The sequence below is a fragment of the Parus major genome, chromosome 26 (genome assembly GCF_001522545.3).
Source record: "Parus major isolate Abel chromosome 26, Parus_major1.1, whole genome shotgun sequence".
Classification (NCBI taxonomy): Eukaryota; Metazoa; Chordata; class Aves; order Passeriformes; family Paridae; genus Parus; species Parus major.
The window spans coordinates 2,366,925-2,393,908 of NC_031795.1; the positions used below are offsets into that span (position 1 = coordinate 2,366,925).

General features: G+C 44.9%; 1 protein-coding gene across 2 annotated transcripts; it reads left to right on the plus strand.

The window, feature by feature from the left end:
* The first annotated feature begins 443 nt into the window (after positions 1-443).
* On the plus strand, positions 444-26,901 carry NGF (nerve growth factor). Of its 2 annotated transcripts, XM_015650700.3 has the most exons (3): positions 444-1,009; positions 22,902-23,029; positions 26,045-26,901. In XM_015650700.3, the coding sequence occupies exon 3, from the start codon at positions 26,056-26,058 to the stop codon at positions 26,770-26,772; it is 717 nt and encodes a 238-aa protein (XP_015506186.1). In that variant the 5' UTR covers positions 444-1,009; positions 22,902-23,029; positions 26,045-26,055; the 3' UTR covers positions 26,773-26,901. The 2 variants fall into 2 exon arrangements, with proteins under 2 accessions (XP_015506186.1, XP_033375757.1); XM_033519866.1 differs by lacking the exon at positions 444-1,009 and having other exon boundaries at positions 21,146-23,029.
* Positions 26,902-26,984: the final 83 nt, after the last annotated feature.

Here is a 26,984-nt window from a genome sequence, read left to right on the forward strand (position 1 = left end):
AGGTTCCACTGTGCCAGAACAAGAACTATGAAATTCTAAGGGTCTGCTTCATAATCCTCAACAGAGCTGCCAACTTTTTTGAGAGTAGAGTTTTTAACCAAATTGCCTTTTATATATATGTATTACAGAGTTTCAAATTTTTACATTTCTTTTCTAAATTTACCATTGCCTAAATCACACTGCTGTTCCCTTGTAAACTACTTAATCCTTCTCCTCAGTCACGCTGGAAAACATTTCTATATCTCTTTGTTGCTGAAGGTAAGCGCGTTAAACACAGAGTATTTCTGTTGGAAGGATTCTTATATAATCTTTTCCTCTGCCTCAAGTCAGGGTCAAATATTTCTTTGCTACTCTCAACCAGTGCTTGGCTGACCTCAGTTAAAGCCAGCTGATAATGGGGACTGCACAGTTTCTGCCAGTCCACTCCTTCCCCATTTAACCATTGGTGTTCCTACAGGTTTGTTTCCACGCTCCTGAGACGAGCAAAGGGCTCCGGAGATGATTTTCTAAAGGACCCATTCATCAGGGAGCTGGGAGTTTCGCTCTGGGAGCCCTCATCTTTAAATTGAGGGCAAGGCTTAGGATGCAGAGTGGAAAGGCTGAGGACAAAACATCCCTCGCAGAGGGATTCAGTCGCTGCCAGCGGCACCGCAGAGCCGGAGGGTTCCCTGCGCGTTCTGCGAGCGCACTCACACGAGCAGCCACGCTTTGAAACTTTCACCGCACATCTGTGCATCCCTGCCTGCGCTCGGCAGCGAGCCAAGGCCTGAATTCCTGCGAGTCCGTGCAGCTCCCACACGTCCACAGCGCTAGGACCCAGAGGGAGCCGGCTCGCTGTGAATCAGAGCGGAGCCCCGAGCGCTGAATGAGGCTGCGACGGCAGCGGGAATGTGAATGGCTCTGCGGGCCGGGCACAGGGGCCGAGGACAGGGCTGCCACGGAGCGCGGAGCAGCCTGGACACCGCTCGGGCAGCGCCGAGCCCCCGGGCAGCAGCGCTCGGGCTCTGAGGTGAGTGACCCGCCCAGCCCCGGCCGGACCGCGGCTGCCGCAGCTCGGACCGGCTGCGTGCCCAGCTCGGACCGGCTGCGTGCCCAGCTCGGACCGGGTGCGGTGCCCAGCTCGGACCGGGTGCGGTGCCCAGCTCGGACCGGCTGCGGTGCCCAGCTCGGACCGGGTGCGAGCTCATCTCGGACCGGGTGCGGTGCCCAGCTCGGACCGGGTGCAGTGCCCAGCTCGGACCGGGTGCAGTGCCCAGCTCGGACCGGCTGCGGTGCCCAGCTCGGACCGGGTGTGTGCCCAGCTCGGACCGGGTGCGGAGCCCAGCTCGGACCGGGTGTGTGCCCAGCTCGGACCGGGTGTGTGCCCAGCTCGGACCGGGTGCGGAGCCCAGCTCGGACCGGGTGCGGTGCCCAGCTCGGACCGGGTGCGGTGCCCAGCTCGGGCCAGGTGCGTGCCCAGCTCGGACCGGCTGCGGTGCCCAGCTCGGGCCAGGTGCGTGCCCTGTGCTCGCCCAGGTGCGGTGCCCAGCGCTGGCTCTGGCCCCACGGAGGAGGCGTGGAAGGGATGTCTGTGCCACACGGAGAGCTCACTGCCTGCAAAGCAGCGTTTGCGAGCGCGGCGTGGTTCGGGGAAACCGAAAATCGCATCTGCTTGGGCAGGTTTGGCTGCACGCACATCTGGAAGGTGTTGATGGGGCAGCTGTGGATAAGCTTAAGGCTTGAAAAACATCTTTAGCGAGAGCAGCTTAATCTCAGGGAAATGCAAGAGTTCTTACTCTTTTTATCCAGGTATATGGGAGCTTAGTTTTATTTGCATTCTACAGCAGTTACACCTATATGAAAATTCTTTACTGGCTTTGTTCTGAATATTGAGGCTTTCTTATTTCTTTTTTTTCCTCCCCAGTGATAATTCTACTCTAGATAAAAACTCCTTTCTTTCTTTCTTTACTAATATAAATAAATAGGGATTCTGCTAAATCAAAGCGTGACTGACCCAAGCCAGGATCCTTTTAGCTGCAGACAGAGCAGTACTTCACTAGGGACCCTATCTCCTCTGGGATGTCCACTTGGAAAAGCTCACGACCTCCGTGCTGCCTGTGTGTAGTGACAGGATGGAGCTGACAATGTTTATTGATTTATGGCTGGTGATAACACTGTTTTAGCTGAGACACTGCTCACAGATAAAAACGGGGACCCCAGGCAGGGAGACAGAAGGAATTTGTGTGCTGAGAACAAAAAGTGTTTGTGCTTCAGTTCTTTCTTCACTTTAAATTCTCCTTATAAAGCTCAAGAAGTTTTAGAAAAACACCAGAAGTGAGCGTGCTTGTCAGGCTGGTTTTCCAAGTTGTCACAACTTGGAAGTTGCATTGTGACTATTAGACAGATAATTTATGGATGTTTTCATGCATTAGAGTATCACAATAAAGTTTTTGGGGCACTTCTTTTGCTAAGCCAAACTAAAATGGGACAATTATCTGCAATAAGACAGAGAGGGAGCTGACTTTGTCTGTACATTCCTGCTTGTGGTACTTCTAAGTTGGTTCAGATATTGTGGAAAACAAGCTTTTAAAATCCCCCTGCCAACTGCAATTTCAGGCAGTTTTGTTTGAAATTCAGAGGGCTACAATATTTTCTGCACTTCCCCAAGAGGCTTCAGGGATGGAATGAAGAATCAAATATATTGGAGAGTTCTCAAGTATGATAAGAAAGACTCGGCCTTTAAATGTATTAATAATCATAGATATGAATCATTTTAAAGCAAATCTTGGTGGGGTCTGGAGAGGAGTCCCTGACACATCTGTGCAGTACCAGTGATTTCACAGCTTGATCAATCCCAGCCACTCACCCCGCAGGGATCTGGCCCTCCCAACAAGGTGGGAAAGAAAGTAACTGTGGCTGTGTTTCCTCATCCTCGTAGCTGAGCAGTGCTCCTTTCTCCCATCGAAATCTGAAATTATCTTTTTACATGTCTTCATTTAAGCTCAGTGGAGAGTTACAATGAGCACAAGCATCATTTTAACCCATATGCTAAATAAACAATTACTTCATAGGGTAACTGAGCAACCTATGAAATAACCAAACAAGATACTGCTTTTAAAAATCAGTTTAGAAAAATACCTAAAATACATATTCAGATTAGCATTTTCAAGTGTGAAATATCTTTATTTAATGAGATGTTTAGAACAAGGATGTGGTCAAATAGACCACATTAAAAACTAGATTATTTCAATCCATAGAAAAAATCCCATAAATTCCCCTACTGCTCCATGGCTTTGGCCATATAAATGTTCCTTTAAGAACAGATTCTATTAATTTGTTTTCTGTTTCCTTACAAAATGCTTTTAGGACTACCAGAATATTGAATATGTACTAGTTAGCATTACTAACTTAAATTAAAGGCACGTGGAAAAAATACTAGTAATTTTAAGAAGTTAAAAGAAATCTTTGATTTTTTTCATCTCCATTTGACAAACTGCTGATAAAGAGAGGAAAAAAAAAAAAAAGAAAAAGATAAAGGGTTACTAAAATCGATGGTTTCATTCCAAAAGATTCAGTGCTCTAACAGCAACAGTCAGCGCTGGATTTGTGGGGTTAGAAATATTTGTCAATCCCAAATGTGAGGCAAATAAAAGCCGGGGAAACTCAACCCTTCCAGCCCAGCTACAGCAACGGTGACCTCTGCCGGCAGCTGCCCGGCAGAGGTTAAACCGAAGTATTTATTAAATCTCGTTTTATTCCCAGAGAAAGGGGGAAACACCTCTTGCCACTGAATTTATCTCGTGGAAAGAAAGAGAAAGAAACTTGTCCCAGGATAGCGGAGCTGGGGAAGAGGCTGGAGAATTCCTGAGGGAGCTGGAAAGGGGCTCAGCCTGGAGCAAAGGAGGCTCAGGGGAGGTTTCTGGCTCTGCACAAGTCCCTGGCAGGAGGGGACAGCCGGGGGGCTCGGGCTGTGCTGCCAGGGAACAGGGACAGGGCAAGAAGTGGTCCCAAGCTGTGCCAGGGGAGGGTCAGTTTGGATTTTATGGAGAATTTCTCCCCTGCAAGGGTTTCCAGATTTTGGGACAGTGGTGGAGTCACCACCCCAGAGTGTTCAGAGTGTCCAGGTGTGGCACTCGGGGACATGGCTCAGCGGTGAGCACGGAGGTGCTGCATTAACGTGTGGGTTCAACCTTCCTGGAGGTCTTTTCCAACCTTAATGATTCCATCATTCTGTGGAAGCACAAGGCACATGCAGGAACACTCCTACACTACATTCCTGCCCTGGCCAGAAGGAAATTCTCCATGTGCTGGGTCTGACCTGAGCAGGGTCACAGAGGCCAAAGCATTTAAGAACATTTCTCCAACCAAATCTCAGGGACAGATGTCCTGTGGGATGTGTTGTGGCTTTTTTTTTCTCCCCACAATGCCCTTTGTGCAGCCCCACAGAATTCATTAAATATTTGTGTGCGTGTGGATGTGAATTTATACCAAAAAGTATGTGGTCAAGCAAAGCAAGTTCATTTTTGCTGTTGCCAAGAGATCACAGTGTCAGTCACTGTGAGTTTTTTGCACTCTTGTCTGCCCAGTGCTACTAATACTGAAGCCATGGAATTTTGAGGGAAGGAAGATCTCAGACCCCCAATATAAACCCATCACATCCCCAAATCCTGGGGACTGCGTGTAGTTCTGGTCACCACAACTGGTTACAAGGATAAAAGGATGAAGTAAAACAGGAAAAGGTGCAGGATGATGAAAGGCTGCAACATTTTCCATATTTAGGGAAACTACAGAGATTATGATTTCTAAGTCTGGAAAAGAGATGGCTGAGCAGGGGTGTGAGGGAGATATTTATAGTCACAGTTGTCCTTAAGACATTGAGAGGAAATGGCTGTTGTAAAAAATCGAGGAGCAGGAAATAAAACTGGCAGGTGGCAACGTCAAGGCAACCAAAGCAAGGTGGCTCCTCTCTCTGGGCACAAGGGAGCCGTGGAATTCCTCCCCACAGGACATTGCAGGTGCCAGGGTTCAGGAAGCAATCAGGCACGCTGAGAGCAAAGCTGCTGCCTGTGGGTCCATAAATCTGGGATTGCAGAATGAGCTCTGAGTGCGAGAGCAGCCCAAGGGGATGATCCCCACGGGGCTGCTCTGTGTGTACCCATTCCCCAGCCATGCCCAGGGGCTGCAGGAGGCAGAATTCCTGACCTGGATGCATTTCTGCTCTACTTCCTTCTCCTCGATGCTTCAGCTGTCAAATAATTGACCTACCCTACCCCAAAAAAGGTGACTGTGTAATATTTACTGTGGGTTGCCAGTTCATTGGTAAAAGAATGGCAGTTCTGGCAAAATGAAAAGGTAAAATAGCATCCTTCATTTTGCTTTTTGCTCAAGAATTAGGTGTAGGCCAGCGTTCATGGATGTTACCACTACAGAAAGACACCAGTGATGAGATTTACAGCTCTTCAGGCAAATCAGTGTCTGAGCAGATTAAGAGACAGTGGAGAAGGGCCTGTGAATCCTGGGGCATTTTGTGAAATTCACTGAAATGGGGAAATACCATTTTATCTCATCTCAGTGTTGTCTTTTTATGGAGCTGACATCTTATTTGAAATTTTTTATTGAACTCAGGTCTTTTCTAACAGCTTCCACTAGAAATATTATACAGAAATAAATCTCAAGTAAAAAGTGGCAGGGCAATGCCTCATTAACAACACTGACAATAACCTTTCACTCTGAGAACTGCATCACCCTGAGAAATGCAGCAGAGAATGGCAGTGCCAGCAGTGAAACCTGGCTGCCAAGAACCTGAGTGCATTGGCAGAGAGCTGGGGAGTCACCAAGGACATCCAGAGCTAGCTGCAGCAACCCAGAGTCAGAGCAGCTCCTGGGAGAGACATTCAGATCACACCAGGGCTGGACAGCAGAAGAAAATGAGCAAAGTGCTGCTCAGTATTTGGAGCCTGCACAGAGCTGAAAGTTGCCCAGTGCAAGGAGAAATCAGGCCCTAAATGCACACATGAACAAGGCCTCTGGCATATTATCTAAATTCATATGACTGCAGCAGGTAGTTTGAAATAACATTTGATGGCTTTTCTGCCACATTTCTGTCCATCCTTTGAGTTGCCCCAGACCACTGCTCTCTGCATGAAACATTTCTGACTTTTCCTTACCATGGAGGCAGATACCCTGACACAATCCCCCCTCAGTGGGACAGAAATCAAACCTTCAGTGACCAGACCACTTGAGGTAGCTCAAAATTTCTTCTACTCAGGGGTTTTCTAAAACTGAACATCAACACAGGCCATAAACTGGTTCCAGAAAGTCTTTCCCTCATTTATCTTCCTGGCCCCAAAATCCAATTTCCTGTCCCCACAGGGTCCAAAACAATGTGCTAATAAAAGATCAGATTCTGCTCCCATTGACTTGTTAGGAATCAAAATCCCCACAGATTTCAGTGGGAAAAGATTCAAGCACAAAGACAGATAAAAATCAACCAGAAGGTAAAACAAGTTCTTAGATTTTGTTTTGGGCCTTGGTTTACGTATTACTGACAAAAATCACAGAATCAGGGAATCATTAAGGTTGGGAAAGACCTCCAGGTCATCAAGCCCAACCTTTGATGAACGCCACGATGCCCACTAAACCATAATGACCATTTATATTATACAAATATGAAGCTCCTCCAAGAATAAAAGCAAAGAAAATAATTAAGTGAATGACTGATGGATAAAATTAATCTGGTTCCTAACTCTGGGCTGGTCATTTCTTTTGAACTGCCATATTTTGTGAGAAATGTTGCTGCCTTAAAGAGAATGCAGCAAAAATTGCCTTAGTTCAATTACTTGCTAACTACCCAAGAAATTGATAAAGATTACACTGATTCTGACAATTCTGACCTGCAATGAGTAAATTAGCCCAGTGTAAATACAGCTGGGAAGCAGATTATGTGTTTGATAACTTTGTATTTGCCAAGTATGGCTTTGCTAGGTGAAAAACTATTTTGATTTTTTCCAGCTCTTAATCACTTTGCATTTCTTCCTGTTGTGTAGGTAGAAAGGTGACAAAGATTTTTTTACTGTTTGGTTCACTGCTTTACTTTGACTCTTTGACTGTTTTATTTTGTTCCTGACACAACCATATGTGATCCAGGCTCTTAAAAAAAAAAAAAAGAGTTCTTCAGAAATTTTTCTGATGGGGATTTGCCAGGCACCTCATTGCTAGGTAATACTTTGATTATGATATATTTAAGAGCTCTGGCTCACAGAATATGTGTTTTTCTATTTTGAAACATAGCTTTTATTCTTTTTCTTTGACGACTTTATGTGCTGGATGAGTCAGGTATGAGAAAAGACCTGTGCTTGTTCACAAAGAGCTTTGCCCTGTGGTGGATGACACAGCCTGCATTTTCCAAATGCATCATTTCCTGCCCATTATTCCATGATCCTTTGGGGATACTCCATGTCCCAGCACCAGACCAGCAAGGCGTTTGAGGTGGGTGCATTCCCATAGCCATCCAATCTGTTTATGTGAATTATTTATACCAACAAATGCTCATCTTGCTCTTAGAATCTTGTATTTGCCCCTGTCAGAGACAACGAGCCCTTCACCTGGTCATTCTCCTGCACTGAGAGACATTAAAAGGTTTCTCTCTAAAAAGGAATAAGCTGATTATTCTTGTTTCTGCTCAGTGTTAGCAATTTTATCCACTTCCCTCAGTAACTGCACTTCTTACCTGGGAGGAGAAAGTACATGAAGTGTGTCAAGAGAAATAAATAAGCACAGAACAAGCCACTGAAGCGAGATGTGGGTTTATTTTTCACATCAAAAATCTTTTCCATCCCTTCCCTCACTACTGGGGAGCAACCTGGTCCCATGGAAGGGGTCCTTGCCCATGGCAGGGGTGGAATGGGATGAACTTTAAGGCCCCTCCCAGCCCAAACCGTCCTGGAATTCTGTTTGGTGTTATCAGTGCTCTGAACATTCAACATCTATGCTTTTGCTCTGCCTGGATCCGAACACTCCCTGCCCCAGTCCCTCCTGCCAAACCTCCCTCTCATCATTTTCTCAGGCACAAGCTGTAAAGAGGAGAGTGCAAAGGGTCACTGCTCAGCCTCACATTCCAGGACACACTATCTATGCCAAAAGTGTGAGTTTCTGGTTTTGGCAAAGCATCTAGAATCCAAAGCATCAGAGGGAGTTTGATCCATGAGCTCTCCCTGGGTGCACGTTCCTGGTGGGAAGGGCTGGACTAGAGACCATTTCTCTGTTCTGAGAGAGAAAAGTGTGTGGCCCTTTCCTTCTCATTTCTTCCCTCCTCTTTGAAAGAAACAAAATTAGAAAACCATTTAATGACCTTGATTTCTCCCCTTTGTTCAGTATTTCAAAATTTTAAAAGAATTTGAGTAATTTGAATTCAGTCTTCAGCACTTGCTTGTGCCATCACTTGAAAGCAAAAGGAAACACTTTCTGTGAAAATAACACATCTCCAGTGCCACAGGAAAACTGATGTGAGGTTTAAAGTTCAGATTTAAAGTTCATTTCTCTCCCTTTGAATTTGCAAAAGCTCATTTCCAAGTGACATGTATTTAAACCCTGGCATTGAGCACAGAACTGGAGTACACACCTAATCAGCAAAACTCCCCTCTGGTTTTCATTTTAAGCAGGCAAAAAATGATCTTGTAAGGCTTAGACCTTGATTATTGCTTTGAACCTAATACTAATGCAAAGTAACCCCAGAGAAAAGTTGAAAGATGCAAAATTCAATCACAGTAGGCTTCTTTAAAAAGATGGTTCTGTTAGAAATCTGCTAGACACATGTTATTTAAAAAAATAGAATAATAAGCCATTTTTTTTATGCTAGACAATGTAAAATTGTCATGTATTCATCATCTGATGAAAATTCTAGCAAAAATAGGCAAATACCAAAGAAAAATCTATTCCTATTGCCACAATTATGTCAATAATCTGTGGGGTCCCACTTTTCAACAGCATTTAATATTTTCATACTACAAATCACATCTGGCTACAAATGTCATCTTCTGTCTCCTCCTACTCCATCCTCATCCATATTTTCTTCCTTCCAGCTCACAATAAAACTCCTTTTTTGTAACCACAATGATTCTTCCTGACAACTGATTCACCACACAAAAGCATTAACAAATAACACTGTAATAAATACAAGGTGCACAGCAAATATCCAGACAAGGAAAATATGTAGTTACATACGGGGTTAAGTGTTATAATGACAGCTAATTTCAAATATATCAGGTTATTTGTACTAATTAATGTTGGCACAACCCCCATGGAAGTTGAGATTTGGAATGGGAGTTTTCTGAGTGTTTTTTGTGGAGCTACAGAAGGTCTGAAGCCGGTGGCACCTGTATTCATGTCCTGCTGCACAAGAGTGATGGATTTTTAAGTGAAATACAAACAAGAATCATGATTATGTGGGAAAAAAGATCATGGAATTTATTACAGAATCATTAAGGTTGGAAAAGATCTCCAAGACCTTTGAGTCCAACCTTTGCTTGAACACCACCACACCCATTAAGTCATTTTGCACCCCCTGTTGTGGCCCCACAACAAAGACCAAGCTCCCATCCCAGAGCTGGGAGGTCCCACCAGGGCCTTCCCAGCAGATCCCAAGTTGAAGGAGCATTTTATAAGCTCTGGGCTCGGTGTTCCCAGACTCCTTGTGAAACCCAAACACTTCCCTCTGAAGGGCTGGACAGAAAGGAGGGATATTGGGAGGGAATTCTTCCCTGTGAGCATGGGGAGGGGCTGAAATGGATTTCCTAGAGCAGCTGTGGCTGCTCCTGGATCCCTGGGGGTGTCCAAGGCCAGGCTGGAAAGGGCTTGGAGCACCCTGGGATGGTGGGAGATGTTGGGGTTGGAGCTGGATGAGCTTTAAGGTCCCTTCCAACCAAACCATTCCAGGATTCCATACTGATTCTTCCTAATGCTGGGCCTCACCTGAGGTCCTCCCACCTGCTCTGCACTCTTAGCCAGATGAGGAAATGCCCAACCCAGGTACAGGGTTTGCAGCCAGATGTTTGTGATTTCACTCAGCCCTGGTGTCACTGACCATCCTGTGTGCTGTGAGGACTGGGGCTCATTAACTGTGACATCAGGTTCAGTTGCTAATCGTGCTTGGAATTTCTGATATTACAATGGCATGGGATGGCTTCACATGACAAGCATCAAATATTCATCACAGAAAGCAGTCGATACAATTGTGCAACCATGTGCGTGCAGGGAAAAAGATGATTCACTTACAGATGTGCTGCTGATTTTTCATCGCTGCACACAACCTGGGGCACATCAGGAACCAGACAAATGTTTAAACACCACCGTTATTTTCCACCAGACAAACTCTTGCAAAAAGTCTGACATTTCAGCTCCTCTTTGAAACAACTTCTGCTGTATGTAAGAAACAAAACCCATAGAAATATCCTTTTGGGATTAATTCTCTAAACATAATGACTAAAAAGCCTACTGGCTTTACTCTAAAATACTGCAATTTTGCTGCTAGTACTAATAGCTGCAAGGAGATGGTATTATTTATCCTTCTAAAACCTTCTAAAAAGTTGTTTTAACTCCTGGAGGCTGCAAATTTTCTGTCCCAGAGACAAAGCAGCACTGCAGCATCATTCAGAAGGAAAAAAAGTGAGAGGGCAAGTGTCTTGTTCCAGTCTGTTAATCTGTACATTACACTGTAACCTGCTGTAAGCCTAGGAAATGGAAATAAAAAGGAGCACTGGTGAAAATCTTCAAATTATTGCAGAGAACAAATTTTCAGGAAGCAATTAACTGCCTGACTGGGAATATCCCTGCTTTTTATTTGATGTCAAACTCATGGGTGGTATTTTGAAACATCTGATTGAGCTCAGTCAATTAGCCTTGATTATGGTTTGGCTTTTCCCTCAGAATAGGCTGATCCATAGGGAATGCCACTCATACCAGCACTGAGGCAGAGCAGGATGACTCAGCTGATTAATCAGCTTTCTTCTCTCTCATTAAGAAGCAAGTCTTTGGCTTCCCCAGCTGCTGAAGTGATCACTGTCGAGCTCGTGGTGGAACTCAGCTTTGGTCACCCCTGACTCACATTTGGAGAGAAGGAATTCCTGCACCCCTGATCTGTCAGAGAATCATGGAATTACAGATCCCAGCCTGCTCTGAACTGCAAGGGACCTCAAAGCTCATCTGATTTCACCCCTGCCATGGGCAGAGACTCATTTCCTCATTTCACTGGACCAGGCTGCTCCAAGCCCTCCCAAACCTCTCTGACTGGGGGATACAGGGATTTCTGTTCACCATAAAGTCCTTGGCATTTACAGAAGAAATGTTCCCATTCCTGTTGCTTTCTGATTGAGATTTGTCCCTAATTTGGAATCAACCATAATTCCCATGTTTATGCGTTCTGACAAATCCTTCAAGACAAGCAGGTACTGAATCCTCACCTGTATTTTGCCAAATAAATCTAATCACTTCCTTCAAACACAGCAGAGAATCTGCAGATGAGCTCTTTTTTCCAATCCAAAAATTAGACTAATTTATTAACTAAGTTAATGGAAATTAAAAAAAAAAAAAAAAAAAAAGGCTACTTGTAAAAATCTTAAGTAAACACAGAGCTTTTTTTCTCTTTCTTTAATAGGCAAATGGTACAAAACACAGCCAGGGTACAGGCACAGTGTGTAATCATGGTCATGAAATGCCTACAATGTAAATGGACTTAATGACAAAATTAAACAAATCTCAATTAAAGGCACAATGATTCCAGACAGGCAAAACCCATCACTCTCCCAGCTTCCCACTAAGTAGATCTCCAAGCATGGAAAGGTTGCCAGCTATGGGGAACAGTTTAGAAAGTTAATGACAGTACAAATGGGATTCACTGGAGACTGTAATCCTGGCTCTGTAAGCATTGCCAGAGGCCTGACATGAAGGAACAAGTACTATTTCAAGCAGACTGCAAAGCCAAGGCAAAGATTAACATCTGTCAGAATCAGCTACAGATGAAATTCTTATTGATCCTTGAATGTCACAAGAATTTAGAAGGGCTAAAAAGAACTTTAAAGAGAATAATCAAGTATCTGTGGATTTGGGTTGGGAGTCTGAGGTACCTTTCCCACATTTCATCTCTTTTTTTTTTCAAACAGCTGTGTCTGATGTAGCTCAGTGCTACAAGGCAGAAGAGCTATTTCTTCCAACTTAGTCACTGTCAAGCTTAGTCTTGCAGGAAAAGCAGTGGCAGGGAGCAGTTCTGGTGCTGTTACAAACCTCCAAGACACAGCTTTTCGTGTTTGGACTATGTTGCTGTGGATTTTGTTTCTGCCTCATCTGTATCTATCCCTACTAACAAGATTAAGGCTTTGCTCACATTCTTCTAATTAAAATGCTGTAATTCTGAGAAGAGATTCCACGTCTTCTTTTAGCAGGGTAATCAGTACATCTGTGAGTTCAAGTTGCTATTTTTTAACATCAAAGCTTGCACAAAGATAGCTCTCCTCCATGCAGGCCATGACTTTTTATCCACACTGGTTTGAAAAACAGGCTCCATTTTGTAGTGGGATCAAGGAAAGGCTGGGAGAGCTGGGAATGCTCAGCCTGGAAAAGAGAAGGCTCCAGGGAGACCTGAGAGCCCCTTCCAGTGCCTAAAGGGGCTCTGAAAGAGACTTTGGACAGCCCGGAGTGCCAGGATGAGAGGGAATGGCTTTAAACTGCCAGAGGGCAGGGATGAATGGGATATTGGGAAGGAATTGTTGGCTGGCAGGGTGGGAGGCCCTGGCACAGGTGCCCAGAGCAGCTGTGGCTGCCCCTGGATCCCTGGAAGTGCCCAAGGCCAGGCTGGAGGGGGTTTGGAGCAGCCTGGGATGGTGGAAGGTGTCCGTGCCCAAAGGTTCCCAACATCCTATGCTGTCAGGAGCATACATGCATTTTTCTGCAGCATTTTTTCCTTTCTGAACTGTAAGAAGCATGACCTGAGTGGAGCATGTTTAGGGAAGGGAATGGACCTGGGGAAGGGTCAGGAGCCCCAGAAGCAGCTGAGAGAGCTGGAAAGGGGCTCAGCCTGGAGAAAAGGAGGCTCAGGGGGAATTTCTAGCTCTGCACAACTCCCTGACAGGAGGGGCAGCCAGGGGGAGATTCGGACTCTGCTCTCAGGGACAGGAGGAGAGGCAATGGCCTCAAGCCGTGCCAGAGGAAGATTTGATATTAGTGAAAATTTCTTCACTGAAGGCATTGCCACAGGCTGCCCAGGGCAGTGGTGGAGTAGAATACCTGGAAATGTCAAAAAATATGTAGATGTGATGCTTGGAGATATGGTTTAGTGGTGGACATGACAGAGCTGGGTTAATGATCTTAAAGGTTTTTCCCAAGCTTAATGATCCTGTGAACTTCACACTGAATTTCATTCACCAGCTGCAGCCTTAAAATTTTATTTACAAAGTTTTCAGTTCTGGAGCTTCTCCTTGCTGTATCACAGTACCACTCCACGGCTTTCAGAATCCCCTCCTGCCCTCACTCTTCCCCACTATTTTCTCTGAAGCTGTGGCACAGCACTAAGGGATTTTGTTTTATCAGCTTCTGCAAGATTGTTTTGGTGAATGTAGGTTGAGGAAACTCATTACAGCAGTTTAGTCCTCCCAGTCTGAGTTCCTACATTCAATCCACTGATTGTCCTTGCTGTGGAAATGGGAAAAAAAGGTTCATATCTAATATAATAAGAGGTAGCAAGGAAAATAATATGCTGGTAAACCCAGGAATAGTAATAATCTAATCCTGGCCTACTTTTATCAGAATTCCCTAATTTCCAAGTCCACATACCAGGGAAGTCAGTGAACCCCACAGAAAGCTGAAGTGTGAGTAGTCCAAAGATGTCCAATGCCATCAGTGATAGCACTGTGTTGCAATGCAGGGATTCAGAGTTCTTCAGATTTAGAGCAGGGCCAAAGAGAGTTCTAGAAAATAGTTCTAGGAATTTCTAGTGGTAGAAACACTCAAGAACACAGTTCAAAGGAAAAAAGAGCATCTTTCCCATTATAATTTGCACTGTAGCAAAAAATGCTTTCAACCACCAGCTAATGCCAGAAAATGTAAAGACCCTCACACAAAACGCTTCTTACACAAGTGAGTTGCCAAACACAGATTTATAAGAGCTGCTGAGACTGCCAGGTCAGTCCAACTCCCTGTTTCCTGTTCTTAAGCAAAGGTTGTTGAACTTCATTTAAACTTCTTTGTGCTCAGTTCTGTGCTTGAAGGATTCCCACAGCACAAGACAAGATCTATCTTTCCTTTACAGACACTTTTCTGTTGAATTGTCCCTTTGCACAGAGGGACTGTGTGGTCAGGAGAGCTGTTCAAAGACACAGGAATTTATTCCAGAGACAGCTGCAGGCTCCCAGCAAGGGAGGACATCCTGCACACTGCAACATCATTCACTTCTCTGCGTGTTTCACCGACCATCCTTCAGGCTTTGTGTGAGGTGAGGATATTCCAGAGCTCCAGAGGTTCAAGATCCAGACAAACAAACCCCTTCCCACATTGAAATGTCACCTTAAATTTCATTTCACCTTAAATGGCTGAGCGGGGAATAAAAACCTCCTATCTTAAAACATCCTCAGCAGCTGCCTCCCCTCAGACTCTGACATAATACAAAGATGGAAAACTCCTACTCCCCACTGCTCGCTGGGTCCGCGCCCAGCAGCCCACAATGTACAGCTGAAAGATGGCCCCAGTTCAAACTGTCTCTGCTCCCTGGGAGCGTGAGCAGATTTGTTGTGCAGCAGCTGCCTGACACACTCGGGATACTGAGGGTGCTGAAGTTTGGGCTGTGTTTCTCTGGCCTCACGGCTTTGCTGTCAGGGTCGCAGCTGAAGGAGAACTGAGATCCTCAGAGCACAGGAATGAAGTAACCCCTAAATCAATCTCTGTGCTAACTCAGTGCAAGGAAACACAACTTGGATTAGTTTCTCTGAATATATATTTTGTTGCTAATGTACAGAATCCATTACATTTTGCTACCACCCGTCTTTAGGGCTGCCAGCAGTTGTCTGGCCTTGTGAGTTAATAGAGCAATGAGTTAATCACACAGCAAGGAGTAAATACCTTCCACAGCAGATGAAAGCCAAGATGCTGAAGAGGTCTGGTGCAGAGAAGATTGTGTGGGGCAGCAGCTCTGAGGCAGCTGGACTCAATGTGTGACAGGAGAAGGCAGGAGCCTTGCAGATAAAGGAGTCAGAGAGCACATGGAGCAGCACTTGGAGCTGGAGAGGAAACAAAACAGAGGATGTCAACACATAGGCATGACCAGGGGCAGGAGTGAGAGAGCCAGAGGACAGATCTCACTCTCACTCTCCTGCTGCTTTTTAATCCATCCACTCCATAAAGAAAGGTGCAGAAAAGGGTTTTGGTAAAGAGAGAAGGAGCTGGTACACGGATTACAAACCCCGGCAAACCACTCTTGTTTTTCTACCACTTGAGGCATACACACACTAAAATACAATGAACAAATAAGGACAATAAGGCAAATAAAAGCATGTGAAGAAATAGGATCAGTTTCCCAAACATCCTGAACACTTGTGCTTTGCAGTGCTTTTACTCTGTGCCAAGTAATCAAGATGATCTCCCAGGCTGAAGTCAGAAAAACATACAGGGGAAAAATGTAGGTATGGAGCATTTTCCATGGTGTCAACACACTTCCATAGAAAGCAGGCTTTAATCCTCAGTAAGTGCTGAGTACAGACGTATAAAGTATGAAAGCCCAGGGGTAAAAATTCCAGCAGCACCACAGTTTACAAACCAGCTCTGTCTCTTCATGGCAAACGATGCAGCACCATTGTCTGGAGTGCTGGAACTGGAAGGTGAAACCCCATCTGCTTGTTTCCTTTCTCTGATTGTGTTCAGATGAGCCACAGCATTAGAAGGAATATCTGAAAGGTCTAAGCAATTGTAAAAACCTCGTGTTTTTCTTGGTAAACTACCCTAGATGTCAGGAGACTCCTATTTCTCCTGCAAGAACTACTTGTGCTTGCAGAGAACATTACAAGATGACACTGCAATCTGATAACTCAGTGTTTCTGTGGTTTACTTTGTTTTATTTGGTGGTGTTTCCAGATTTTTTTTGTGGAAATCTCTACTCTGTTTCTTACGAGGTTTTACCCTCTCATTTCAAAACTACACCACATCTAAAAGGTTCCTGCTGTGCAGGGAAAGAAAACCCTTTTTTTCCACCTCTTTGGTAACTAAATTTTTAAGCCACCAGCAAGTAGCAAATGAATTTCAAAGCTTAAAGTCTTTCTTGCACCCAGATGAAGTATTTACTTAGTTTAGATTTAAGACTAAGATTGCTACCTAATATATTTTTTTAATTATAATATATTACTATATCACTATTTCTTTAGATCTGCTTAGTTTAAAACCCACTTTATTTCACATCTCTGTAGTGTATTGCTTAGGAATTCTGAAGAAATTGTTTTGAACTCAATTTCAAATGGGAATGGCAGGTGGAATACAAGGGTTTGAGCATTACCACATCTTTACAATCTGCAGAAAAAACTCAGGCTTTGCAATGAGCAGATAGACAAATATCTGCCCAAATCTTGAAGGTCACCTCCTGTACAGCAGGACACAAAGCTTATGTCCAGTTGTCCAGAAAATATGGAAATGTACTTCTCAAATGTACAGGATATGTCGAAGAATACAGAAATCAAACAGCAACTGAGCAACAGCCCAATGATTGAGTTTTTTTGTACACACAATTCACCTTGGGTTATGCTGGTTTAAGGAAAAATATTAACATTTTTCAATAGTTCATGCCTGTATTTCAAGTATTTCATGTATTATGCCTGTGCCTTGTGAGTTACAATAAGGACACAGAATGACTATGACTACTCTGGGGTCAATACCCATTTCCAGCTGCCATAAAAAGAAGGAATTTGATTTCTAAAGGTGTCATTTTAGGAGTTTTTGTCATGATTTTCCTATTGAAATGTAAAGTAAATCATAAGAGAGTGAATTCATTCCCTAAATAGGCAATTGAACTTTGTAGGTCTTGTGAAAGTGAAATAGATTTAAAAATGGGAAAGAATATCCTAGAAATGAAAAGAAAACAAAAGGAGGTGGGCAATGGAGAAGAGGAACATTGCTACTGCTTGGCAAGAATCCTGTGTTATTCTTTGGGTTCTTCACATCCTACAGAAGTAAATTCTACTGACCATAAGCAAGTGGGGAGGATCATTTTATTAAGTGTTTGTAAAAGCACTCGACATTTCTGGATGGAAAAATCCTACACAAGCACAGCAATATTCCATTCCAGTATCGACTGTTTCTTCCCTATCTCAGCACTCTGAGTGAACACAAGAGCACCTCCATGTCATAAGATTTAATTTTGTAGATTTTTGTCTATATCCCTAAGGGGTTTTTTAATGGAAAAAAAAAAAATCCAACACATCAGTTTGAATTGCTTCAGCTACAGAACTTTTTGTCAGGTGCAGCCAGGTCCTCAGTTCAGTAGAACAGAGATTTTCAAGTTCTCTCAACTATCCTTTGCTGCATGCTTCTGTACTCTGACTTGCCAAGCACAGACACCCTTCAGCTTCCCTTTGGACCTTCTCAGAATTCCTGCTCCATTAAAATATCGTTGAGTCATTTAAAATAGTTATAAACCCACTGGAAGATTTGTAGAAGATAAAATTCCTTTTGGATGTAAATAATTAATAGAACGGGAAAGTCTGAAAAGTCATGGCCATAATTCATGGCTGCTCCTTGTCCTTACAGAATGTTCTTTTCCAAATTCATGATCCAGAGAAACACTGAAGATGATGGAGTCTACCTTTGGGAATCTGATCATGACATCCCAGCTCATTTTTGTTGTCTACATCACTTTTGGAGTTACTACATTGATGTCTTACACTACAACACGTGCAATTGCTAAAAATCGCCGGTGTTCAAGTTTATTTGTGCAGTTGTAGAAAAGTGAAAAAGGAGAGTATAAATGAAAATTATGAGCCTGAATAAAAACTAAATGCTAGCATTGCTGCTGGGATTCAGCTGGTTCTTATTAATCAGGGTTTGGAAAAGAATCAGGATTTCTATTCCCTTCTGAATAGCTGGAATAAGATCACTAGTTGGAAAGGTTTACTAGCCCTAAAGATATTGTATTTTTCTGTCTTAACTACTCTTGGCTGTAAGAGGGGATGTAACATCACAGTCTGACTGCCCTCATACTTTCTGTTCCCAGCTGAATTCCAGATTGATTTTGGTAGTGTTGTGAAGTCTGAAATTCCAGTTCTTTCATTCCTGGTAATTTTGTATTGGAAAACTCGGGGCCAAGTATAGCAGGGCAGCTATTCCCAAATTTAAATGCAATTGGGAAGGGTGTAGAGGGGAGAAGGGCAGGCCATGCTCCAGCCTCAGGAAGGTGTTTGGACTCACTTTTCCAAGCAGCAATAGGGAATGAGTCCTGCTGTGTTTGGACAGGATTGTAGGATGGAGGCATTCAGCTTTATATGGATGGATTTATCCCATTTATCCTGCAGTAGTTTTCCTGTCAGTTAGTGCCTGAGATCTTTAGTCACTCCTTGGTGCCTATGAATTAGGATATATGAATCCCTAGAGTCCTATAAAATATACATATTCCACTCCAAGGCCTTATGGAAAGTTCCAAAGCCATCATCATATGTCAATCATTGATTTTAGGATTTGCTGTCTGAATGATCATATAGGGATGATATACAGCCCTGGTATGCTCCAGTAACTTACACCTAGCCAGGATTTTTATTTCTAGCTCATTTAATTTACCAGCTTTATCCCACTGAGGTCATTGACTTCAGGAGAATCACATTCACATGCTCCTCCAAAAGCTGTTTTCTGTCCTTTATTTTAAGATTTGTCACTAGTTTTGTAAGTGATGTGTTTTCCTTCACTTTATTTAAAGAGAATTTTATCTTGACAATTTCTTTATCTTTTATTTAATAACTGTCAGTTTGGTTTTGTTATCTGTTATAAACGAGGCTCGAGACTTTTTGTTGTAATTAAAGCTTTAACACCCACTAACAGCCAATCTGTCACAGCAAGGGCTGCATCCTGTCACAAGCCTTTACTGGTACTGCCACCCTGACCTAAGATCATGGGGCTTTTCCCAAAGGAATCACATTTTAGATGACTGTTGATGCCTCTGAATTCCCATGAGCATGTTCTACAAGCGAGAGTATCATGATGCCAAACACTGTAAAACAAATTTGAGAAGCAAAAGAAATGATTATATTCTTAGAAGTTTTGGTTTAAAACAGAAGTTTTAAAGTGAGCCTTCTAAAGGTGAGCTGTGCCTGTCCCGTGTCACCAGACCTGTCACCTCCTGTCAGGAACCTTCAGCTGTGGCTCCAGGCTGGAGGTCTCCTGACAGGTGGCCTCACTCAGCACCAAATGCTCTGAGGGAATGGCAATGAAGGCGATTTCACCATTAATAAAAAAATTATTTTCCTCTCCTTGGACTTCTTGACAGAGACACCAGCAAGTGAAATATCGATGTACCGGTTCAGGATGAAAGAAGGGATAAAATTAGGCCCTTGCAAATAAGCTACTTCCATTACTTATACCCCAATAAATATAGAGTAAACCTTAAAAAATGTTGAATTTGGTGCATCCCCACCCTGCAGAACCATAGCATGGTTTGGGTTGGAAGGAACCTCAAGGATGATCTGACTGCACTCCCTGCCAGGGGCAGGGAATGTTCTGCTATCCCAGATTGCTCCAAGCCCACCCAACCTGGCCTCGAGCACCTCCAGGGATGGGTCAAGGCTCAAGGTGCAATTCCCCCTTAAGCATCCCAAATTACAAGAGGCTCAGTGGGATGTGAACCATCCTTATCCTGTCATTATCCTTAGCTGGACTAAGGCTGAGTCAGAGCTCTGGGGGCAGGTGCAGGGTGCACATCCTGATGATGAGGAGGATCACGGTGACACGATGCTCCCTCCTGCAGGGCAGCATTTTTCTCAGTCGACTGCTCTCCCTAGAAATCCTCAAAGAAACATTCCAGTGCCGGAGGCATTTGGAAAAAAGGAAAATAAAAAAAAAAAAAAAAAGGAAGTGTATGAGACAAAGGTAGCTTCCAGCTGGCTCTCCAGCACCCATAAACCTCTTATTTACAGGCTGAGTCACTGAAGATATAATGGAGGAATGAAATGTTGGGTCCTTTAGAGATTCCCATTTTCTTGCTCATCAGCTAAGATCAAGGGAAAGCTGTGCCTCTGACACTGCTCTTAGTCAGTCTTCAGGATTCCCTTCAAGGCCTCCCAGGGCTCAGAAATCTTTTCCCTGAGTTGCTGCTGCTAAATTTTAATTCACATAACTCATGTACCTGTGAAAATGTTTCCATGAGAGATGTGCCAGAGGCTCCTTCTCTTTACCAGCAACTTCAGCAGCAACTGCCTCCCTCATTTCTCTCTCACTACCAGAAGCAATGAGACAAATCTAATTCACTACTTGTTGCTTATTTTGGTGACCTCCACGATCCTATTTGCTGCACTGACAGCCAAGCAGTTCTGTTTATTTTTTGCACATCCCAAAAATACGCCAACAACTTCAAGAATGACAGAAAACAACATTCCAAATTGTATCATGCCTTAGATTACAACATTCTATGCTTATGTTTATTGAGTATGTTTATTTTTATTTAGAAAATAATTTACTTGCTGTGTTTGACTGAGTCAAATGGGCATTAATTTATCTTTTCTCTGTGTAGGAGCTGCTTTAATGGCATCTCGTCAATGTGCAGTGAGAAGGCTGCACTGACAGCTGTTCTTATTGGAAGCAATTAATTTAGTACATTCATTAACTTTTCATTCCTGATAACTTTCCAGGCAACGTACCCTGTTTGCCCTAAACCAGGACATCCATTTTTCCTCAGATTCTGTGGGTAACTTTAATAAAAAGGGAATTCCCTAAACATGCTTTGTTTGGCACTTGTTGCACTCACAGGTCCTGCAAGCAAAGAGCTTTTGAAGACACAGAGCCATTTGCTTTTTGGTGTGATCCATTTCCCCACCCTCCAGAATTATGGAATCATGGAATCCCAGAGTGGTTTAGGTTGGAAGGGACTTTAACACTCATCCTGTTCCACCCCCTGCCATGGCAGGGGCACCTTCCACCATCTCAGGTTGCTCCAGGTCCCATCCAACCTGGCCTTGGACACTGTCAGGGATCCAGGGGCAGCCACAGCTTCTCTGGGCACCCTCTGCCCAAACCCATCTGGGACTGTTTAATTCTACTTTACATCTGCTGAGACTAAGAAATGAGACTGAAGCCAGTTTTTTTTACCCACCAGGTCTGTCATCCTGTAGGCATGTAAATCCTGAAGAAAGACTCACTTCAGTAGGATATTTTATGAATGTCTGGGAGTGGTGGAACAGAGGAATAGTCTATGGATGCTGAATAACACTGCATCATTTACTGGATTCCACCACAGCCAGGAATCCGGGAAAAAGACAGTAAAAGAACTTTAAAAAAAAAAGTCTTGCTGAAAATAAATGCTTTTGTGGTTAAAAATCAGCCAGTTGGAACTGAAACAGTGTTTTCTTAGGGTGGCAGAACAGTTGGAAAAGTTGTTGGATTATTTTTGGCAGCGGCCAGAACACTATGGCTCTATCATTACTGGTACTCAGATATCCAAAGTTCACTGAAAGGGTTATTACTTCACTAGTGCATTCCTGCAAAAATACAGCATACTCCATCTGTAGCATGAAGCTCTGGATTCTGGAACTCTGCGTGACCTTTCTGACATGCTGATATGAGCGTGACCTGCTCAGCTACAAATACTGCAACACCCAGGGGGAACCTGAGACACGGCCCCAAAGACAGGGTGGCCAAACCACTGCACAAGTGTTGCTCAAGGAGCACGTAACCGAGTGACTCCTGTGCCCTGCACTGATGGAAACAGGCTGGGAAGGTTTCAGCTGGAGGTTTAAACATCAAGTAACTTGTACTTGGGTGTTGGTAAGGGCCAAAGCCAGTGGCTGCCTCTGCTGGCAGCCAGTGCTCCCGCAGACAGACGCTGTGCAGGTGGAAAGTTCATGCTTTGGCATTAGCAGCTTGTTCTCCTTAGCAAATGCACTTCAGGCTGAATGCAGCAGGATTTTTGCAGTATGGGAGTACCTTATCCAACCCCTATTTACCTTATACAACCCCTACTTCCCTTATGAAATAGAGCAGATAAGCTATTGAATAATAAGATTAATAAAATACTATTTCTATCCCTTTCAGTGCCATGAATTTACAATCAGAAAATGTGTTTTGCTGAGAAGGTGTCAGTGTGCTGGATTTAGTTGGTGAAGAAAATAATGTTTTTCCTTTAGCTGGGGTCTATATGACCACTCACAATGTAGTGATTATGATTGGAGTCACTGCTGCCCTTACAGCAGCAACACAGCAAGCACCTAAGTATGTGCTTTTATGTGCCTGCAGGTTTTGTATCTTCAATTCTTCTCAAATATCAGCCACAATCAGATAATTGTCTTCCAATAAACGTCAATCTGTGATTCTCCTGAATTTAACTGAAACCAGATTTGCTTCCCATAACAGATGTTGGGTCTATGGGCCCTGTTTTGTGCCTGGCTGCTGTGCAGTGCCACCAGGTACTGCTGCCCCACTCCTGGGTTTGCTGAGCCTGGAAGGTGTCTGAGAGGAGTGGGAAGCAGTGGATCAATAACCGCAGTCTAGTAAAGGTGCTGAGTAAAGGCAGCCCTGTCTTACAAATGTGCTGCTCTGCGAAGTCTGGAACTGCTTTGGACGAGCTTGATGCTGTGACAGGAAAAAGGCACAGCTCAGAAAGCCAAGGGGGTTTGTCCCTGAGCTCCTGCTGCCAAGGGGGGAATGGCACTGAGAAGACTGATTTGCTGGCTAATTATTGACACAAACCCTTCTGCCCCTAGTGACCCACGGCAGCCACAGCTGGAAGGAGCAGCAGGGCCTCATGGCAAGGTGCAGCCCAGCCCGGCTCAGCTCTGGATGAAGTAAGGACCGTGCTGGGGGAGCAGTTCTTCGTGCAGTCCACTCAGAGGTAAGGCAGCACACCCTCCCACAGCAGCCAGTGGCCAGGCTCCCACACCAGCTGCACCGGAGGGAGGGTTAATGACACCTGCCCAGCACAAGAAGTGGGGTTAGTACAGGTGGTGTGACTTTGGCATTACAATGCCTGCAATGACCTTTGTGGCCAGGGCTCCCATCAGACATCCAGGGGCCCCCAGCACTGGAACTGGCAGCTGCACATCCCCTGCAAGTTCAGGTGGCTGCACAAGGCATCCACTGCAAACATCTCCAGAGAGCACCATCAGAGGCTCTGATACCTAATTATGTGACAAAGTTTGGAGAGAGAATCATAGGATCCCAAAATGGTTTGGGTTGGAAGGAACCTTAAAGTTCATCCTGTTCCAACCCCCTGCCATGGGCAGGGACACCCCAAACTCCCCAAAATAGCCAGTAAAATACCTCTTTGTGACAGCAAAAGAGTTCACAACCCTCACAGCCCAAAGCACACCTATTATTTAATGTTAACTTCTCTTGCCTGTGTTGTCACTGAGTTCAGATTTTTAAGGTGCCACTTTCTATTCTCCACTAACTCACTGATTGATAAAAATATTCCATTTTGAATCTTCAGAAAAGTTACCACATATCCCAAATACATTCTGTCTATGTTTGGGCCCCACTCCACATAATGATTCAGTACAAGGAGAGGAAATACAAGGCAATTAAAGAAAAAAGACAAGGAGGCAATGTCCTTCTGCTTTTGTGTTAATGGCCTTAAAATAAAAATCTTAGCACAGGCAAAATAAGAAACCCAGAGAAGGGAGGTAAATGTAGCTGCATTTTAGAGCAGCAAATCATGTATAGCACAAAACTAGAACCAGCTCCTTGCTGACATTGAAGCATCTCTTTCCTATAGAAGGAAATAATAAAAAAGGGGTTTATACATAAACACAATACACTGAGGCTGCTATTGGCATGGCTAAATTGTGCCTGGATTTTATTCTGCAAACCTTTTCCATTAACATTTCTGTCGGGAAAGCTGGCTCTTGAGAGATGTAATGAACCATCTGACTTTAATTTGGTTGTAGAACAAGGGGTTACTCTCTGGAGGGTGCACAGCCAAGCCGAGCTACACTCAGCTCTGTTTCCTTATACAGAGGATGATGAGTGCTCCAGCACGAGCAGCACGTGGGAAAACAGCAACCTTCAGCCTTGTTTTAAGCAAATTAAAGTGGCTTTGGAACAGGAAGGCTTTGCTCTGTGACAAACATTTGACTCTCCTTGTCATCATTTTGTCCCCAATGCCTCCAGCCCAGCAGTTGCACAGACAAGCGCTCACATGGCTTTTGGCCTTTCTCTGCCTCCCCTCCACGCAGGCTCTACTTCTCCGCCCTCCTCAGTCACTACCTTCACTTGGCGTCTCCTGCTGGTTTCCTAAATGTTTGCTAGCCCTGCACAAACCCTGCTGTTTATGTCATTTCTGCTCCTGTCTGAGATAAGACACACGAGGTCCTGTGGGACATCTTAGGGTTGTTCTGCATTTTCCACAGGATTATGCTCTGGCAGAGCACCCTGGTCGAGTCCTTTAGTACTGCTTGGGATTCTAATCTGAGAAAGCTCCACAGAGAGGGAGAACTGCAACCATAATTGACCCACACCCAGAAAAAACATTAAGACATTCTGGGAAATCACAGTGGAACTGCAGAGCCCAATTCCTCTGGTACAAAACCCTGTTTGTCCAGTGGCTTTGGGGCTCCCTGCCTGCTGGCCGGCCAGGGCAGAGCTTGGGGCCAGCTGAGACATGTCAGGAAAACAAGGCAAAGAGACGGGGAGGAGCCTCACCCGGGCTTTTCTGTTTATACCCTGTCGCAGCTTATTAAGTCCTTACAGATGAAATACAATGTCTGCCCTTCACTGCAGTTCCAGAGCATTTTTGAATCTCTCATTCCCAACACGTGGCTGAATTAGTCAGCACGTGGTAGTTGCCCAACGAGGTATTGCTGCTGCTGCTCTTCCAGCATGAAATGGGTCTTAGCAAAGGCTTAGACATTTGTCTTGTGCTTTTCCACACCCAAACAGATGTGTCTATCCTCTGGGTTGAAGGAGGACCAGCACTGGTACTGCCTCTGCTCTGCAGGGACATTTGGGGAGTTCTTGCTTGCGGCATTCTATAAAAACTGGTGTTTCCCAGTCCAGAATTCCCAGTACTTTGGCCACAGTGGCTTTAGCTCTGCTGTATCTAAGATGGCAAGAGGTAGCTTGGCACCCACAGTGCTCCCATGTTTGCCAATGAATGTGGAAAAATTCCATCTGCCCACGTGAGACAGATACCTGAGCTCTACAAGGAAGGAGCCTAGGCCTCATCTGCCCAACTCAGAGATGTGGTGTGTCCTGAAAGGGCAGGAGGGAGAGCTGGCAGCTGCTGGAGGCTGCTGAGCCAGCCAGCAGTGGGGCCCAGCCACACAGCAGGTGAGTGAGGCTGCCAAGGCTGTGATAATGGCCCGAGGTACTGGCTTGGTGCCCCCACCATAGCCCCAAAGACACCTCTGCAGACAAATTTAGGGAATGGACAGCTGTTTTAGCCAAGGGACTGCTTCTACTTTCACTCCTCTGCAGCCAAGAGACCGGCCCTGGCCAAAAAGGTTGCTGCAAAACTCACTAGAGATCTGACTCCTGGGAACATGCTGTTGCCATATGGTCTCCACATTAATAACACCAAACAAGTGCTTCATAAACAGTGCTCTAACAACAAATACCAGAGGAATTAATAATAATCTAGCTATTATTTTCTAATGTTCTCGCTTTATTAAGAACACTGATGCTGTCTGAATGAGCTCTTCCGGAAGAACAACATCTGGCACTCACATGAATACCTGATGAAATCCGTATGATCCCGGGTATCTGATAAATTTATGGCCAGAATGGCAGCAGTTTGTGCCCGCCCGGCTCGCAGTTACAACGCCTTTCTCTCCCCTTCTAGCTCCTAACATAATGCCCATGCTGTTCTTCACTCTGACTGCAGTAACAGTGCCTTTCTCTCTCCTTCTAGGTCATAACGTAATGCCCATGCTGTTCTACACTCTGACTGTAGCTTTTTTGATCGGCACACAGGCAGCTCCCAAGTCAGAGGACAATGCTCCACTGGAGTTTCCTGCAGAACACTCCGTGCCCAATACCTGGAGCGACCGACACCACATTGCCCAGGCGGCTCTGCAGACATCCCACGGCCACGCCACGTGGAGCCTCGGCAGGAGAGAAGCCGTAAACATCACCGTGGACCCCAAAATTTTTCGGAAGCGGCGTTTCCGGTCTCCCCGGGTGCTGTTCAGCACGCAGCCCCCGCCGGTGGCCGGGCAGGGCCGGAATTTGGGATTTCTCAGCAGCATGGGGGCTCCCAACAGGACTGCCAGGAGCAGGAGGAGCACGCACCCCGTGCTGCACCGCGGGGAGTTCTCGGTGTGCGACAGCGTCAGCATGTGGGTGGGGGACAAAACCACAGCCACCGACATCAAGGGCAAGGAGGTGACGGTGTTGGGCGAGGTCAACATCAACAACAACGTCTTTAAGCAGTACTTTTTCGAGACCAAGTGCAGGGACCCCAAGCCGGTGTCGGGCGGGTGCCGCGGCATCGATGCCAAGCACTGGAACTCGTACTGCACCACCACCCACACCTTCGTCAAGGCCCTGACCATGGAAGGCAAGCAGGCGGCCTGGAGGTTCATCCGCATCGACACTGCCTGCGTCTGCGTGCTCAGCAGGAAGGCGGCCAGGCCCTGAGCCCACGCCCTCCGAACCCCCTACCTCAGCCTGTAAATTATTTTAAGTTATAAAGGACTGCATGGTATATTTATAGTTTATACAGTACAGAAAGAACCTCATTATTTATTAAACTCTTTTGGAAACCTTTGGTGTTTTGTAAGTTATTTACTGGCAGAGCTCTATAAAATGCGTGTTCATTTCGGTTTCATTCACCTCTACAGCTCTGGGCT

Excerpts from the sequence above, each read along its gene's own strand:
- NGF (XM_015650700.3), top strand. The coding sequence starts at position 26,056 with ATGCCCATGCTGTTCTACACTCTGACTGTAGCTTTTTTGATCGGCACA.